This window comes from Notamacropus eugenii, chromosome 1 (assembly GCF_028372415.1).
Source record: "Notamacropus eugenii isolate mMacEug1 chromosome 1, mMacEug1.pri_v2, whole genome shotgun sequence".
Lineage (NCBI taxonomy): Eukaryota > Metazoa > Chordata > Mammalia > Diprotodontia > Macropodidae > Notamacropus > Notamacropus eugenii.
This window is the reverse complement of record NC_092872.1, coordinates 343,461,803-343,475,604: the sequence shown is the minus strand read 5'-3', so window position 1 is coordinate 343,475,604 and position 13,802 is coordinate 343,461,803. Positions and strand designations below refer to the sequence as shown.

The 13,802-nt window shown below is 38.2% G+C and overlaps 1 protein-coding gene across 2 annotated transcripts in view; it reads left to right on the top strand.

Moving 5' to 3' along the window:
* Positions 1-3,218: 3,218 nt before the first annotated feature.
* FNIP1 (folliculin interacting protein 1) overlaps positions 3,219-13,802 on the top strand; it is a 135,047-nt gene continuing 124,463 nt past the window's right edge. For both annotated transcript variants that reach the window (XM_072629974.1, XM_072629973.1), the window contains exon 1: positions 3,219-3,541. In XM_072629974.1, the coding sequence (XP_072486075.1) occupies positions 3,291-3,541 (251 nt within the window). In that variant the 5' untranslated portion in view covers positions 3,219-3,290. The remainder of the gene's footprint in view (positions 3,542-13,802) is intronic.

The window sequence follows — 13,802 nt, the reverse complement described above, 5'->3', positions numbered from 1 at the left end:
TGCTTTGGGTTTTATATCACAGACTTGGAAGCTTTTCCTTCTGTGTCTTATTACATTGACTCAACAGGATTTAAAGTGTTTGGGGGGGGCTAAAAGGAATATATTACAGAGGGGTTTGGGGGTGGGGTAGGGAGACAGAGACTTCATTTAAAAGGCAGAATCACTTCACTGGAGTTGAAAAAGGCCAAGGGGTTATGGTTGCAAGTTGCAGTCAACTTAGGCTCCCCAATATTATTGTCCTGAACTGTCCTAACAACTGTGGAGATTAAAGTAAAAAAATAACATCTTGGACTCTAGAGGCCTAAGTTCCAGAAGAACACTTAACATCTTCTCACATTTTGCTCTATGCTAAATGCATAGTACATGATTTTTGTTCCATAGTTTATATGATAAATGACATGTAAAGTTTATGTAACTTTACATAACAGTTACTAGGTGGCAAACTATATGAAGGCAGTGTCCTTCATATAATTAGAGTTGAGCAAACTTGTGGTAACTTGAATTTCAGTAAAGTGAAAGAGACTTAGTGCCACTTCTGTGTGCTCTCTATATCATATCACCTGTTCTAAAGATACCAGAACCTTGGACTCTGCCTCTGCATCCCTGGACTATGATAAAAAGAGCTTTGACTTTATCTTGCCTTGGACCAGGCCTCTCTGTCACTTTCCTGAAGCCTCTATATGACACTGCATTTCCACTTACCTGCTTTCCAGCACACCTTTATATGTTGTCTTCCCCTAGTATAAATTCCCATAGTGCATTTGGAGTGGTTGGGGTTGGTAGGGAAGAAGATATTGGGCATCTAAGGGTTTGTTTACTTGTCTTTGTATCCTTAACACTTGGCACAGTCCTCGATACAAAGTAAGAGCTTGCTCTCTGCCTATCTATTTACCAACCTATCTATCTCATAAAATGCTAGACTTGGAGTCATGCAGACCTGGGTTCAAATCCTGCCTCTGAGTACTAGCTGTGTAGCTCTGGGCAAGTTGTTTAAACCTTTATGTGGTTCAAACAACTAACTATCTATGTCTTATCTACTAAAAAAGGGACTGTGATTTGCCTTGGTGAAAAAAGTTTATGTGCCAGGACTTGTCTGTGCTCATGAAACCACAGGCCTTTTTCACACTCAGATATAAATTGTCAACACACTCTCAGGAACCATTGTTGAGTTAGGTTAAATTAACTTCTTCTCTGGAACTTAAGTTTGTTCATCCATAAACTATCTTCCTGCTCTACACATTCATAATTTCTAAGGTTCTTAGACTTCTTCCAGTCAATAATACCCTGTTAAATTTTAGAGCCTAATTTAATAAAGCAGTAAGATTACTGGTTCTCTTCAGTTGATATTCAGGTCAGTCCAATTCAAAAAGCCTGTTAGGGGATTTATAGGACATGAACAAGAATTGCACAGAAGGAGAAAGCATGAATGGGTTGCCCATCTGCATTGTTGGAAGGACATATGTACATATATATATGTATGTATGTATATGTATATATATGTACAGAGCATTGCTAGGGTCCTTTGGGGATAGAGAGATAAATAAAAATATCTTCCTTTAGGGATCAGAGACATGTTCCCAAATCACTCTAACACAAAATATAATTCTAAGTGCACAGGAAAGTTGTAATGAAATATAGGGGAAGATGATGGTTTTGGAGTACAGACTGGGCACAATCACACCAAACTACCCCTAGTCTGGCTGTCTGGAGCATTCTCTCAGACATAATGGTAGATTTGGGGTTTCCTGGTATTCTTCACTTCTGACACCCTAACAGTCCTCAGCACACAGTCAGATCTTGGTTACCAAGTCATTTATCAGTTTAACCTATGACATATTCCACCTCCTTCTTTAATAATAATAATGAGAATAGCTAACATTTATATATGCCTATGTACGGGGGCACTTTACAAATATGATTTCATTTGATCCTCCCAACAACCCTGATTGTTGCTCTAGGTGCATTACCCCCATTTTACAGATGAGGAAACCGAGGCAAACAGACTTGCCTAAGACTACAAAGTTTTTGAAGCTGCATTTAATTTTGTATACACATACACTCTCTCCATTTTTATACTATACACATACATATGTATTACATGTGTTTATGTACACAGACGCATATCTACACACGCACATTATACATACATAAACATACATAACATGTGTGCATGTATATAACTGTCAGATGAACCCTCCTGGATCTGACGTCACTTCCTAGACTTCCAAATCTTCAAGAGCTCCTCCTACTGTCTATCCAGTTATATTCGAATATTATCTGATACCCAAACTGACTACCTTTCCACCTGTATTTCCTATTACTGCCCTTCACGCTCTCCACAGTCCGGCCGAACTGGGCTCCTCTCTATCCCCCGAAAGACAGACCTTCCAGTCCCGCTTCCCCCCTCCCCGCCACCCCCACCCCCACCGTGGTCCCCCCAGCTTTGAGTCAAAAGCCCTCCGCATGAAGGGCCACCTCTTCCGGAAGCTTCTCCCTGGCCGGCCATCCCCCACAAACCCCCACTAACACTCGTAGCATCTGGTTTTGCCCCTCTCCAGTGCAGTTAATAAGGCACGTGACCTGGTGTCTGCACACGTGCACCCCAGAATGCGTGCGAGCTCCACGAGGGCAAAGGTTACGTGTCCAGACTTTCTCTCTCCGAACTTGGGGAACCCCCGTCTAAATACGGGTGGAGTCTAGCGGAGGGTCCGCGGGGTTCCGGGGCTGCTTTTTGCTCAAGGGTGGGGTTCCCTTGCCCGGGGTTGCCCCTTCTATGCACGGAGGAAGCAGGGATGAGCGTGTGAGAGGGAAGCGGGGGTGTGGAGCCTTCTGCGGGGCCGCCACACACATCGGTGTTTACTCTCCCTCCGCTGCCGTTTCTCTCCGTCCCTTCCGGCCCCTGGCTGTCTCCGCCAGAAGAGAGACCCCCGGCTCTAGAGAGAACACTTCCCCTGCCAGGTTTCAGGACGAGCGCTTTCCTCCTCCCGCGGCTGCGCAGAGCAGGCCAGCTCACGAGACGAGGAACGAAGGATCCCCGCAGCCCGCCCGGCGCGCCCCGCCCCAACCTCTCGCGCGGTCCCGGAGGCGCGCGCCCTGGCGCCCTTCCCCCCTTGCGCGTACCCGGCCAGCCCTTGGCTGCCATGTGAGGGGTCCCGCCAGCCAATGGAGGCTCTCGGCAGGCGGGCTCGCCCCGCCCCTCTCCCCTCCGCCTCCTGTGGCAGTTTGAAGTGACTAATTTCTGTCATATGACTGTGACACCAATGGGGGCGGCGGCCGCTGGGCGGAACTAGATGCTCCGCGGCTGCTCTCGCTGCTCCCCGAAGGGGCCCAGGTCCCCGCAGCCCCCTTCGCCGTACACATCTTGCCACTCGCGGGGCTCCTCGGAAAGATCCAGTGCCGTTCGGCCCCGCCGCGCTGGGCCTGGCGCGGCCGGACCTGAGCCGGCCAAGATGCCCCCGACCCTTTTCCAGAAGCTGTTCAACAAAAGGAGCGGACTGGGTTCCCCAGGCCGGGACGCCCGGGACCCCGACTGCGTGTGCAGGTAAGGGCGGCGTCTCCAGCTGCTCCCAGCCTCGCCTGCCCCTTCCCCCCGCGAGTCCCCGCCGTCCCCGGAGCGGGGAGCGCAAAGTTGGACACCCGTGACTGTCCCGCCTCTGGCCCGCTGCCGCCTCCTTCCCGGAGCCGGAACTTGGGCGGCCCGGGTCGGTGGCTTTGTCCCCTGGGGGCGCGAGATTGCGGGGCTCCCCCCTCCCCCTTTCAACTTCTGGCTTTCGCGGAGTGGGCTTGGCCGGGTGGGTGGCCGGGAGGGAGGATGCTCTGCCCGCGGGTCAGCCGTCCGGCCCCACCCCCACCTCCTCCCCCACCGCCCGGTCACCGATCGTTTGTTTAGGTCCCCCACCCCCTCCACGCGGTGCCTGCCACCGCTGAGGTGCCCGGGCAGTTGGTATTTTCATCACCTTCCTGTTTGCAAAAAAGTTGAGCGGTTGCCGAAGCAGAAGGAGTCCTGCAGTTACTTCTCTCAAGCAGCCCCGCTTCCTTTGAAGCCGCCTGTTTACATCGGTACCCCTTTCTCTCGGCGAAAGAAGTTCTCTCCCCCCTCCGTCCACCTCCCCATGCTCGCCAACCGCTGTGCTTTCCACTTGAGACGTTGTTGAAGATTTGGGGCAGACTTCAATAAAATGAAGGAGGGAGGGGTCCAAGAGGAAGGGGAAGCAGGGGGGAGATGGAGCCCCGACGCGCTTCTCTTGGCTTTCTTGGAAATTGCAGTTGCAAGGGTGTTATTTGACTGAGCGACCTCAATGTTATAGAAGAAGAAATGTAAAATGCATAAGCTGCCAATAGCAGTCTAAGGTTACTACCAATTCTGTCATGATTTAACCTCAACAGAATTGAATCAAGTATTCCAAACGCAGTACTGTTAATAAAAAGAACTTTTGCTTTAGAACTCACCGATTAAGAAGTTCTGTAAAACTGGTTGCGATAGAATTATAACTTGTCAAATAGCCAATTTAAAAAAAAAATTGGATTAGGATGTTTAGTACCAGTCTAGGAAGGGGGGAAGGGCATAAGAGGGAAGAGAACAAGTACTTTGAGCAAAAAGTAAAAGAATTTTATGTTTCATAATAATAGCATTTATATAGCGTTTTAAGAAAAAAATCGAGTTCTGAACATTTTGAAAGTATGTGGCAAAAATATACAAATTTTCTCTCATTAATGTTTTTCCATATGCCATCCAATCTACTGCCATACTCCCATGGACTCCTAAAAGTTTCTCTAGTACCTTCCCTTTAAAAAAAAACACGAAATTAAAAAAAAAAACCCTTTACATTTCCTGCATCTATTGACACAAAATTGAAAATGGCTAAAAAATAATTGGGGTGTGAAATTGGTGGCATATTAAGATCAGACAACTGTCAGAAATCTATTTTTGTTTTCTGAACGAGGTACACAGATGCTAAAACGTTTATACCTGAAAAACATCTTTATAGTACATAGCAACACCTAATAAATGCCTGTTTAATTTGGTTGAATAATAATGTTAGGTGCAGATTTTTATATAGTATCTTCCATTCAAAGAAGTTCTTTGTATCTGTTAAGAACTTTTCCCCCTCATTTCCCCTCAAGAGTTCATTTTCCCATATAATCTGAGTTTTCTTATTATATCAAAATTTTAAAAAGCATGACTTCATCAAAGTAAGTGACTCAGATACTAACTTTCAGCCTAAAGCTATAGCTATTTCTGTCTCAAACTCAGTTTTTTCCCTGAGTTCTAATCAAGGTTAATCAAGGCAACTCACTGTAGGTAACGTGAAACATTGTAAAAGTGATAGGAGAAAAGAGTCTTGCACAAGGGAGGCTCTTTCTTGATGCCTTCTGTCATTACCCTTATCTAAAATGATCTCTTCCTTTTCTTATGCTGTCTCAAATATGATCATGTATGATGGATTTTGGGGGGGGTTCTAAAATTACTGCCAAACTTGGAACAGGGGACCTCAGTTATATTTTAAGGAATATTTTCTTTACCTTGATCATGTCCTCACCCAGAAACCTGGGGAAAGTCTCTCCTTTACCAACTCAGAAGGAATTGCTACCAATTTCTCAAGCATGTTGGACCATGTATAAAAAGTGAACTTTGGTGCACCTACAGGAGAAAAAAACCTTGTTCAACTTACCAAGACAAAATAGTCCTAGTCAAGTAAGGTGCCAGAGTCACAGTCCCACCACTGAAAGCCTTAGTACAGTAGAGCCAAGTCCCCTATTCCAGTGAATAGAACACTGGTTATCTTCCATGCCTGAAGTGTAATGCTTCCTTATCATAGGTATTTAATAAATGTTTATTTACTATTGACTGATCTCTGTTTCCTTCAGAATTTAGCTTAAGCATTAGCTCCTGTATGGTCATTCCTTATTTCCCCAGTAGCTAGTGCTTTCCTCTTCAAAAGTAATTTTGATAAATAAAAAGTATTTTGTGCATGCTTATATACTCCTTAAGAGTGGAACAATTTCACTTGGGTGTTTGTATCTCTCCCTCTCCTACATGACATGTAATAGCCACCTAATAATTACTTCTGGATTGTTTGGAATCCCTTATAGGCTGCCCCAGTCAAGTGCCTGATTTTCTTCCCCACAATCCTAGACTTTGGCTATCATATATTAGAAATCTTTTTCTGCTACTACTTTTACCGGTCTTTTTGTTCCCTTCTCACTTCATTCTTTCCTCATCACTCTTCCCTTAGATTTTGCTCTTGTTTAATATATTTCTTCCTCTGTGTCCTTCCCCTCTTGTGATACTACTTATCTGTTAAATCATAAAATCTTCTCTAATTTTCCTCCTTTCCCTAACTGCTAATGGTCATCTTACTGGGTAAAGGTCATGTCTGTCTCAGTTAATGTAATGTATCTTTCACTCCCTGGTCCAAAGTTTGTGTCCTTGCCCGCTAACCATACCACAGGTGTCTAGGAACAGTCTGGCCACTTCTGTGGTTCTTGAGTTTACTCCTGTAGGGATACTTTTTGCTACCATCTGCTTGATTTTCTTAAAGATTCCAACAGCTACTTTGGGTTACATTTCATAGCTCCCAGAGACCAGATCCAGATTATGAACAATACATGATATGTAACTAAGTGCTCAATAAATATTTGTTAAACAAGTTGATAAAAAAATATTTCTTATTCAGACATCTAATATGTCATATTTTTGCTCAAAAATCTTCACTGGTCTGCTGAGTAAATAAACTATTGATAACGTCTTGCCGGGTCTAGCACAATACTTTTGTACATAGTAAGTGCTTAATCCTACTAAATGAATGAATGAATGAATGTTATTAGCCCTTCCTAAATAATAGGTGTGCTTTAAGGTGCCTCGATAGATAGGAGAAATGTGGGAAATTGAGATGGTGTGGTGACAAGGACAGTGGGAAGATAATTTGGGGTCAAAGAGGACTTTCAGCAGCTCAAATTGAACCATATAGATACCCCTCTGTTCAGCTGTATGCATATAAGGCCAGCTCTTCATCCCAGCTTGCCAGTCAGTTTTATCATAAATAATTGTGACACCACAAAAAGGCCTTTGTTGAGAAATGTGGAGGCTTGTGTGTTTAATGAAATCACTAAAGATTCTAGAAATTGAATTAGAATTGTAAAATTATTGAGTAGCTAAAGATACAAATATAAGCTCCATTAGCATTCAAATGGTGATTTCTTCAACCTTACACTTAGTTCCTTGTTGTGGGTAAATGTATGTCTTTAAATGCTAGTGTTTTGTAAATTGTAGTTGCTTTATTTTTGAATTTAATGTCACCAGGAGTTGAAGATAAATTTTTAGTAGAAATATTAAGTATTTCTTTAAGAATTTGGAAAAGGACTAAGGTGATTTCTACTTTATGATATTTTTTCACTTCTGGAAACTGCCAGTTTCCAGAAGAAATAGGATTTGTGTACACTGAATCTGTAAGATACATAGAAAGTAACATAGAGAGCTTAAAAATTAAATTCTTCAGTTTAAAGTTTTACTGGAAAGTAAAGAGGAAAAATATGCCAAATTTTAGCAAAAAAAAATTGTCTTTCAGAATTGAGTATTAATATCAATTGTCTATCTCTAATTTAGTCAATATTTCTAATCATTTAATCAGTCAATATCTCTAACCATTTAATAATTCATCATTTTTGTAAAAGGCCATTTGCATTTTTTATCACAACACATTGTCCTTATTTCATTAAGATAGACTACAGTTCTCTTAAAGAACTGATATTTTTCTTTTGAAATATTATTTTAATTGCTTCAACTACAATGGGTAGGGAAATTACATATTAAAAAAAGAAAATGACACATTGCTGAAGAAAATTTATTGACTTTTAGAAGGTTGTATTTATTGACTGTCAAATATTTATTGAACATCCAGTCTAGAATAAACATCCACATTTAGCTTTTGGATACAATTCCTACTCTCTGAGACTTTGATATTATAAATGTGACATTAACAGGTTTTCTTAAACTGTGGTAAATAAACTTGCTTTAAAAAATATTTTGATAACTGCATTTCAACATAATTGGCTTCCTTCACAATCTTGTCTATTCATTTAAAATATTAATTCTGAGAAAAAGATTCATAGGCTTCACCAGACTACTAAAAGGGATCCATGACACAAAAATGTTAAAAATCCCTGCTTTAAAATAACGACTGATTACTTACACTATCTCATTATTTTATAGTCACACATTGTCAGTCTTCTTTAATATAAACAAGAGAGAGAATCTTTCGTTGGGGTTCTTAGATCCCTAACATGTTTAGCTAGTTTCAGAGAATAAAGAAAATGCATTGTAGGTTATCTACTTTATAGTGAGACAGAAACACTGAAGTCTCTTTGTAAGAAGGAAACAGTGATGTGGTTTTTTAGTTGACTGAAATGAGTGAAGCACTTAGCAGTATTTAGTAAGAACATTGAATTATATTTTTAATAAGTGTTTTTTCCATGATCTGATCCAGGTTATTCATAGCTAGTAAATGTTGTGATTACCTGGAAGAACTTTTTCTTGTTCACTTAAAAGTAATTTTCTTCAGATGTAGTATAATCATTTGCTTAGAGGCACAGAGGAGAATTATTGAACTCTTTAAATACTTTGTTTTTAAATAGATATGAACCTGAGAGGAGAATTTAATTTTTGGTTAATATAAAGGATGTCCCAAAATTCTTAGTGCAGTTATAAGATTTCATAGTTTAAAACTGCACTGACTTTTGGATACCCTGTGTGCAGCAGTGTTTGCCATTGTCTTTCTGGAAATACATGTCACACTTTTAGGTTCAAATCTACTTTATTAACATTCTTTCAGTCACTTTCTTAAGACTAGACAATCAATGAAACAAAAACTTGATTTGTAGCTTTTGCCAATTTCAGAGGTGTAAATCATCACACTGAAAATTTAACATTCACCGTTCAGGAGTCAAAATGAACTAGTTCCAGCACACCCCTGACTATGAATATATCATAGGTACAACTCATATATAATATGTATAAGATATATTTATCAATATGAAAAGGTCATCTATCTGTTTATTCCCTGGAATTTTTAAGTGACAGATTCAAATTAATCTGCTTTCTGCTTTACTTAATAACTTGTCATTTCAACCTGTATTGTAAAGAATCTAAAATATATTGGTCTTCTTTTTTACCTTAGTAAACTGTTACTCAGTTTACTCCATCTTAGTTGATCTTGCAATAATCAAAAGTTATCATTGTTGACATAATTTGTTGCATAATAATTAGAAGGTATAAGAGATTTATATTGCTATTTCAACTTATTATGTTTTCTTGTAATTTGCCCCTTTATAGAGTATGTAAGAAACAATTCCACTTATTGAAGCTTCTCTTAGGTTCTATCTAGTTAATTAGGGTTTTACTGTTTAACAAGATTTATATCTTGAAAAGAATGTGACTTACAGTTTTTTGATACTTACAGAGATATGACTGATTGTTTTGGTTGGTACTCCCCCTCCCCAGTGATGCAAATCATAGCTCCTCTTTGGTTTAACAGACAAGTCTTTTGCCATTAAAAAAAAAAATTTAGTCATCTGTTAACCAGGTCTCTGGTAACATGTCTCTATATTTATATTCCCAGTCCCATGGAAGATAAGTCATTGCCTGGCCTGTGCTAAAATTCTTTCTAGGTTGGTGGGATCTGCACAAAAGGCTTGTTTCCTAGCCTTCAAGGATTTTCAAGAACCCAGGGCCATGTCCATACACTGTGAGTCATTCTAGGCATGGCCTTCTGCAAATTTTCCACAGAGCATCTATCACCTTTGCTTGGGGAGTCTTTCACTTGATTTCTCAATCTCATATGGATTCCAGTAGGACACATAGGTACTATCAGTTATCCCCTTGTTTTTGCTACATAATGGCCCACATAATTTTCTAGTTATAATCTCTCTTTTGGTATTCAAAACAACCTTTCATGTTGTTGTTGATAGTTTATATTCTTAAAAAAATACTTCATATCCATTGACTGTTGGAGAATGGCTTTTGGTTTTCTGTATTTGTGTTAATCTATATGTTTTAGTTAACAAATTTTTATCAAAGAAATTTAAGGTAAAACAATTTTCCCATTTGAAAATTCTCCTTTTCGTTGTAGCTGTGTTTGAAAAACACAAAATCTTAATTAAAACTGTCCATTTTTTCTTTTATGATCCTTGTTTAGCTAATAATTCTGCCTTTCATCACAGTTGTGAAAAGGTATATCTCTATTTTTAAAAATATGTAGCCTTTTATATTTAGCTTGCATATCTATTTGGAACTTATTTTGGCATTTGGTATAAGGTAATGGTAAAATCTGTTTTCTGCCAAATTAAATTTTTGTTGAACAGAAAGAGTGTCTTTCCCCTAGTACTTTTTTTATTGGGCTTATCCATTAGAACTTAAGCCCTTCATAAGAATTTAAGTTCGGGTGAGTAGGGATTGCTTTATTATTTGTGCTTATATCACCTGTACCTACTACAATGCCTCATTCATAGTAGACACTTACTTGGTATTTGTTGATTAATTGATTTATTTGTTGACAAAACTTGTCTGTGCAGATTTTTTTCTGATTCTTATTTTCCTAACCCATCTCACTTATTTACATTTTAATAAGAATCAAATCCGTTTGATAACCACTGCTTTCTAATGCAGTTTGATATCTGGAAGTGCTATTATTCTTTGCTACTATTTTTTCATTTCTCTTGGGATTCTAGACTTTTTTTCTTGTAAATGAATTTTGTTGCTATTTTGTCTAATTCTAGAAAGCAATCCGTTGGTGGTTTAATATATCAGGAAATCTGTTAGTTAACTTAGGTAATGTCATTTCTCTTATATTTTTACTTATGAGCAATGAATATCCCCCCAGTCCTGTTATGTTTATGAAAAGAATATTTTGTTATTTTACTTAAATGTCTTGAGTTTTCCTTGGTAGGTTAGCTTGTTAGATATTTTATAGATTTTAGAGTTATTTTATAGATTTTGGAGTTATTTTAATAGGATTTTATTTTTACTATTTCTAAGGGATTTTGGCTATTATTTAGAAAGTTAATAGTTTATATGAATTTATTTTGTATTCTGTGATTTGTGGAAGTGATTAATCATGTTTCCTGATTCTGTAAGATTTTCTATATAAACCACCATGTTATCTGCAAATAGGAATAATTTTGTATACTCTTTGTTGATGTTTATGCCTTTAATTTATTTCTCTTCTTACTATTATTTCCTCCTCATTGATAGTAAATTCACCCTTTTCATTTTTGATAATGTTAATTTGGTTTTCTTTTTTTTTAAATCAAATTAACCAATAGTTTATCTATTTTATTGTTTTTCTCCCCCTAAAACCAGCTCCCAGTTTTATATATTAGTTCAATAATTTTCTTACTTTCAGTTTTATTTTATTATTGCCTTTGATTTTCAGGATTTCCAATTTGGTGTTTCGGGGGGATTTTTAATTTGTTCTTTTTTCTAGTTTTTTTTTTTTAATTGCATGTCAAATTCATTAATCTGCTTTCTCTATTTTATTGATGTGCTCAGAGATATAAATTTTCTGCTAAGTACTACTTTGGCTGCATTCCATAAATTTTGGTATGTTGTCTCATTGTTTTCATTATCTATAATGGAGTTATTCATTGTTTCTGTGATTTGTCCCTTGACCTGCTGGTTCTTTAGATTTAGATTATTTAGTTTCCAGTTAATTTTAATCTGCCTTTACATGGTCCTTCTTTGAATGTAATTTTTATTGCATTATGATCTGAAAAGGAAGCATTTAATATTTCTGCTTTTCTGCATTTAATTATAAGGTTTTTTTGCCCTAATACATGGTTAATTTTTGTTTGCCATGTACCACTGAAAAAAAAGGTGTATTCATTTCTGTTCCCATTCACCTTTCTCCAGAGGTCTAATATATCTAACTTTTCTAAAAATTCTGTTCACCTCTTTAACTTCTTCCTTTTTTTGTTGTTTATTTTGGTTAGATTTATCTAGTTGTAAGGGGAAAGCTAGAGTTCCCTACCAGTATAGTTTTATTGTCTATTTCCTCCTGTAATTCATTTAACTTCTTTAAAAATTTGGATGCTATGCCATTTGGTTCATATATGTTTAGTATTGATATTACTTCACTGTTTGTGGTGCCTTTTAGCAAGATATAGTTTCCCTCCATATCTCTTTTAATTAGATCTATTTTTGCTTTGTCTGAGATCATGATTGCTACCCTTGCTTTTTTTACTTTTACTGAAACATAATAAGTTCTGCTCCAGCCCCTTAACATTTATTCTGTGTGTGTCTCTCTGCTTCAGATATGTTTCTTGTAAACAAAGTAGAATTCTGGTTTTTAATCTACTCTGCTGTTTGCTTCCATTTTACTATTTTTGGGGTTTTTTTTCCAATTTATTTATTTATTTTTAGTTTTCAACATTCGTTTCCACAAGATTTTGACTTCCAAATTTTCTCTCCATCTCTCCCCTCCCCCACCCCAAAACACCATGCATTCTGATTGCCACTTCCCCCAATATACCCTCCCTTCTATCACACCCCTCCCTTCCTTTCTCCCCATCTTCTCTCATTTCTTGTTGGGCAAGATAGATTTCTATACCTCATTACCTGTATTTCTTATTTCCCAGTTAACATGCAAAAACAATTCTCAACATTCATTCCTAAAACTTTGAGTTTCAACTTCTCTCCCTTCCTCCCTCCCCACCTATCCCCACTGAGAAGGCAAGCAGTTCAATATAGGCTATATATGTGTAATTTTGCTAAAGACTTCCATAATAGTCATGTTGTGAAAGACTACCTATATTTCCCTCTATCCTATCCTGCCCCTCCATTTACTTTTTTGACCTTATCCTTCCCCAAAAGTGTTTACTTCTAATTATTCCTTCCTCTCATTTGCCCTCCCTTCTGTCATCCCCCCACACCTCACTTCTCCCATTCTCTCCTACTTTGCTATATATAATGTAAGATAGATTTTCATACCAAATTGAGTGTGCATGTTATTCACTCCTTAAGCCAAATATGATGAGAGTAAGCTTCGTTTTTTCTTTCTAACCTCTTCCTTTCCCCCTCCACTGAAAAAACTTTTCCTTGTCTCTTTTATGAGAGATAATTTGCCCCATTCCATTTCTCCCTTTCTCCTCCCAATATATTCCTCTCTCACCCCTTAATTTTATTTATTTACAAGTCATCCCTTCCTATTCAACTCACCCTGTGCCTTCTATCTATATATGTGTGTATAATCCCTCCAACTACCCAAATATTGAGAAAAGTTTCAAGAATTACACATGTTATCTTTCCATGTAGGAATATAAACAGTTCAGCTTTAGTAAGTCTCTTATGATTTCTCTTTCCTGTTTACCTTTTCATGTTTCTCTTGATTCTTGTGTTTGAAAGTCATATTTTCTATTTTATTCTTTTTTTCAAGAATGTTTGAAAGTCCTTTATGTTATTGAATGGCTATTTTTTCCTTTGAAGTATTATACTCATTTTTGCTGGGTAGGTGATTCTTGGTTTTCGTCTTAGTTCCTTTGACTTCTGGAATATCATATTCCAAGCCCTTTGATCCTTTAATGTAGAAGCTGCCAGATCCTGTGTTATCCTGATTGTATTTCCACATCAAGTTGTTTCTTTCTGGTTGCTTGCAATATTTTCTCCTTGATCTGGGAACTCTGGAATTTGACTACAATATTCCTAGGAATTTTTCTCTTTGGATCTCTTTCAGGAGGTGATCAGTGAATTCTTTCAATGTTTATTTTACCCTCTTGTTCCAGAATATCAAGGCAGTTTTCCTTGATAATTT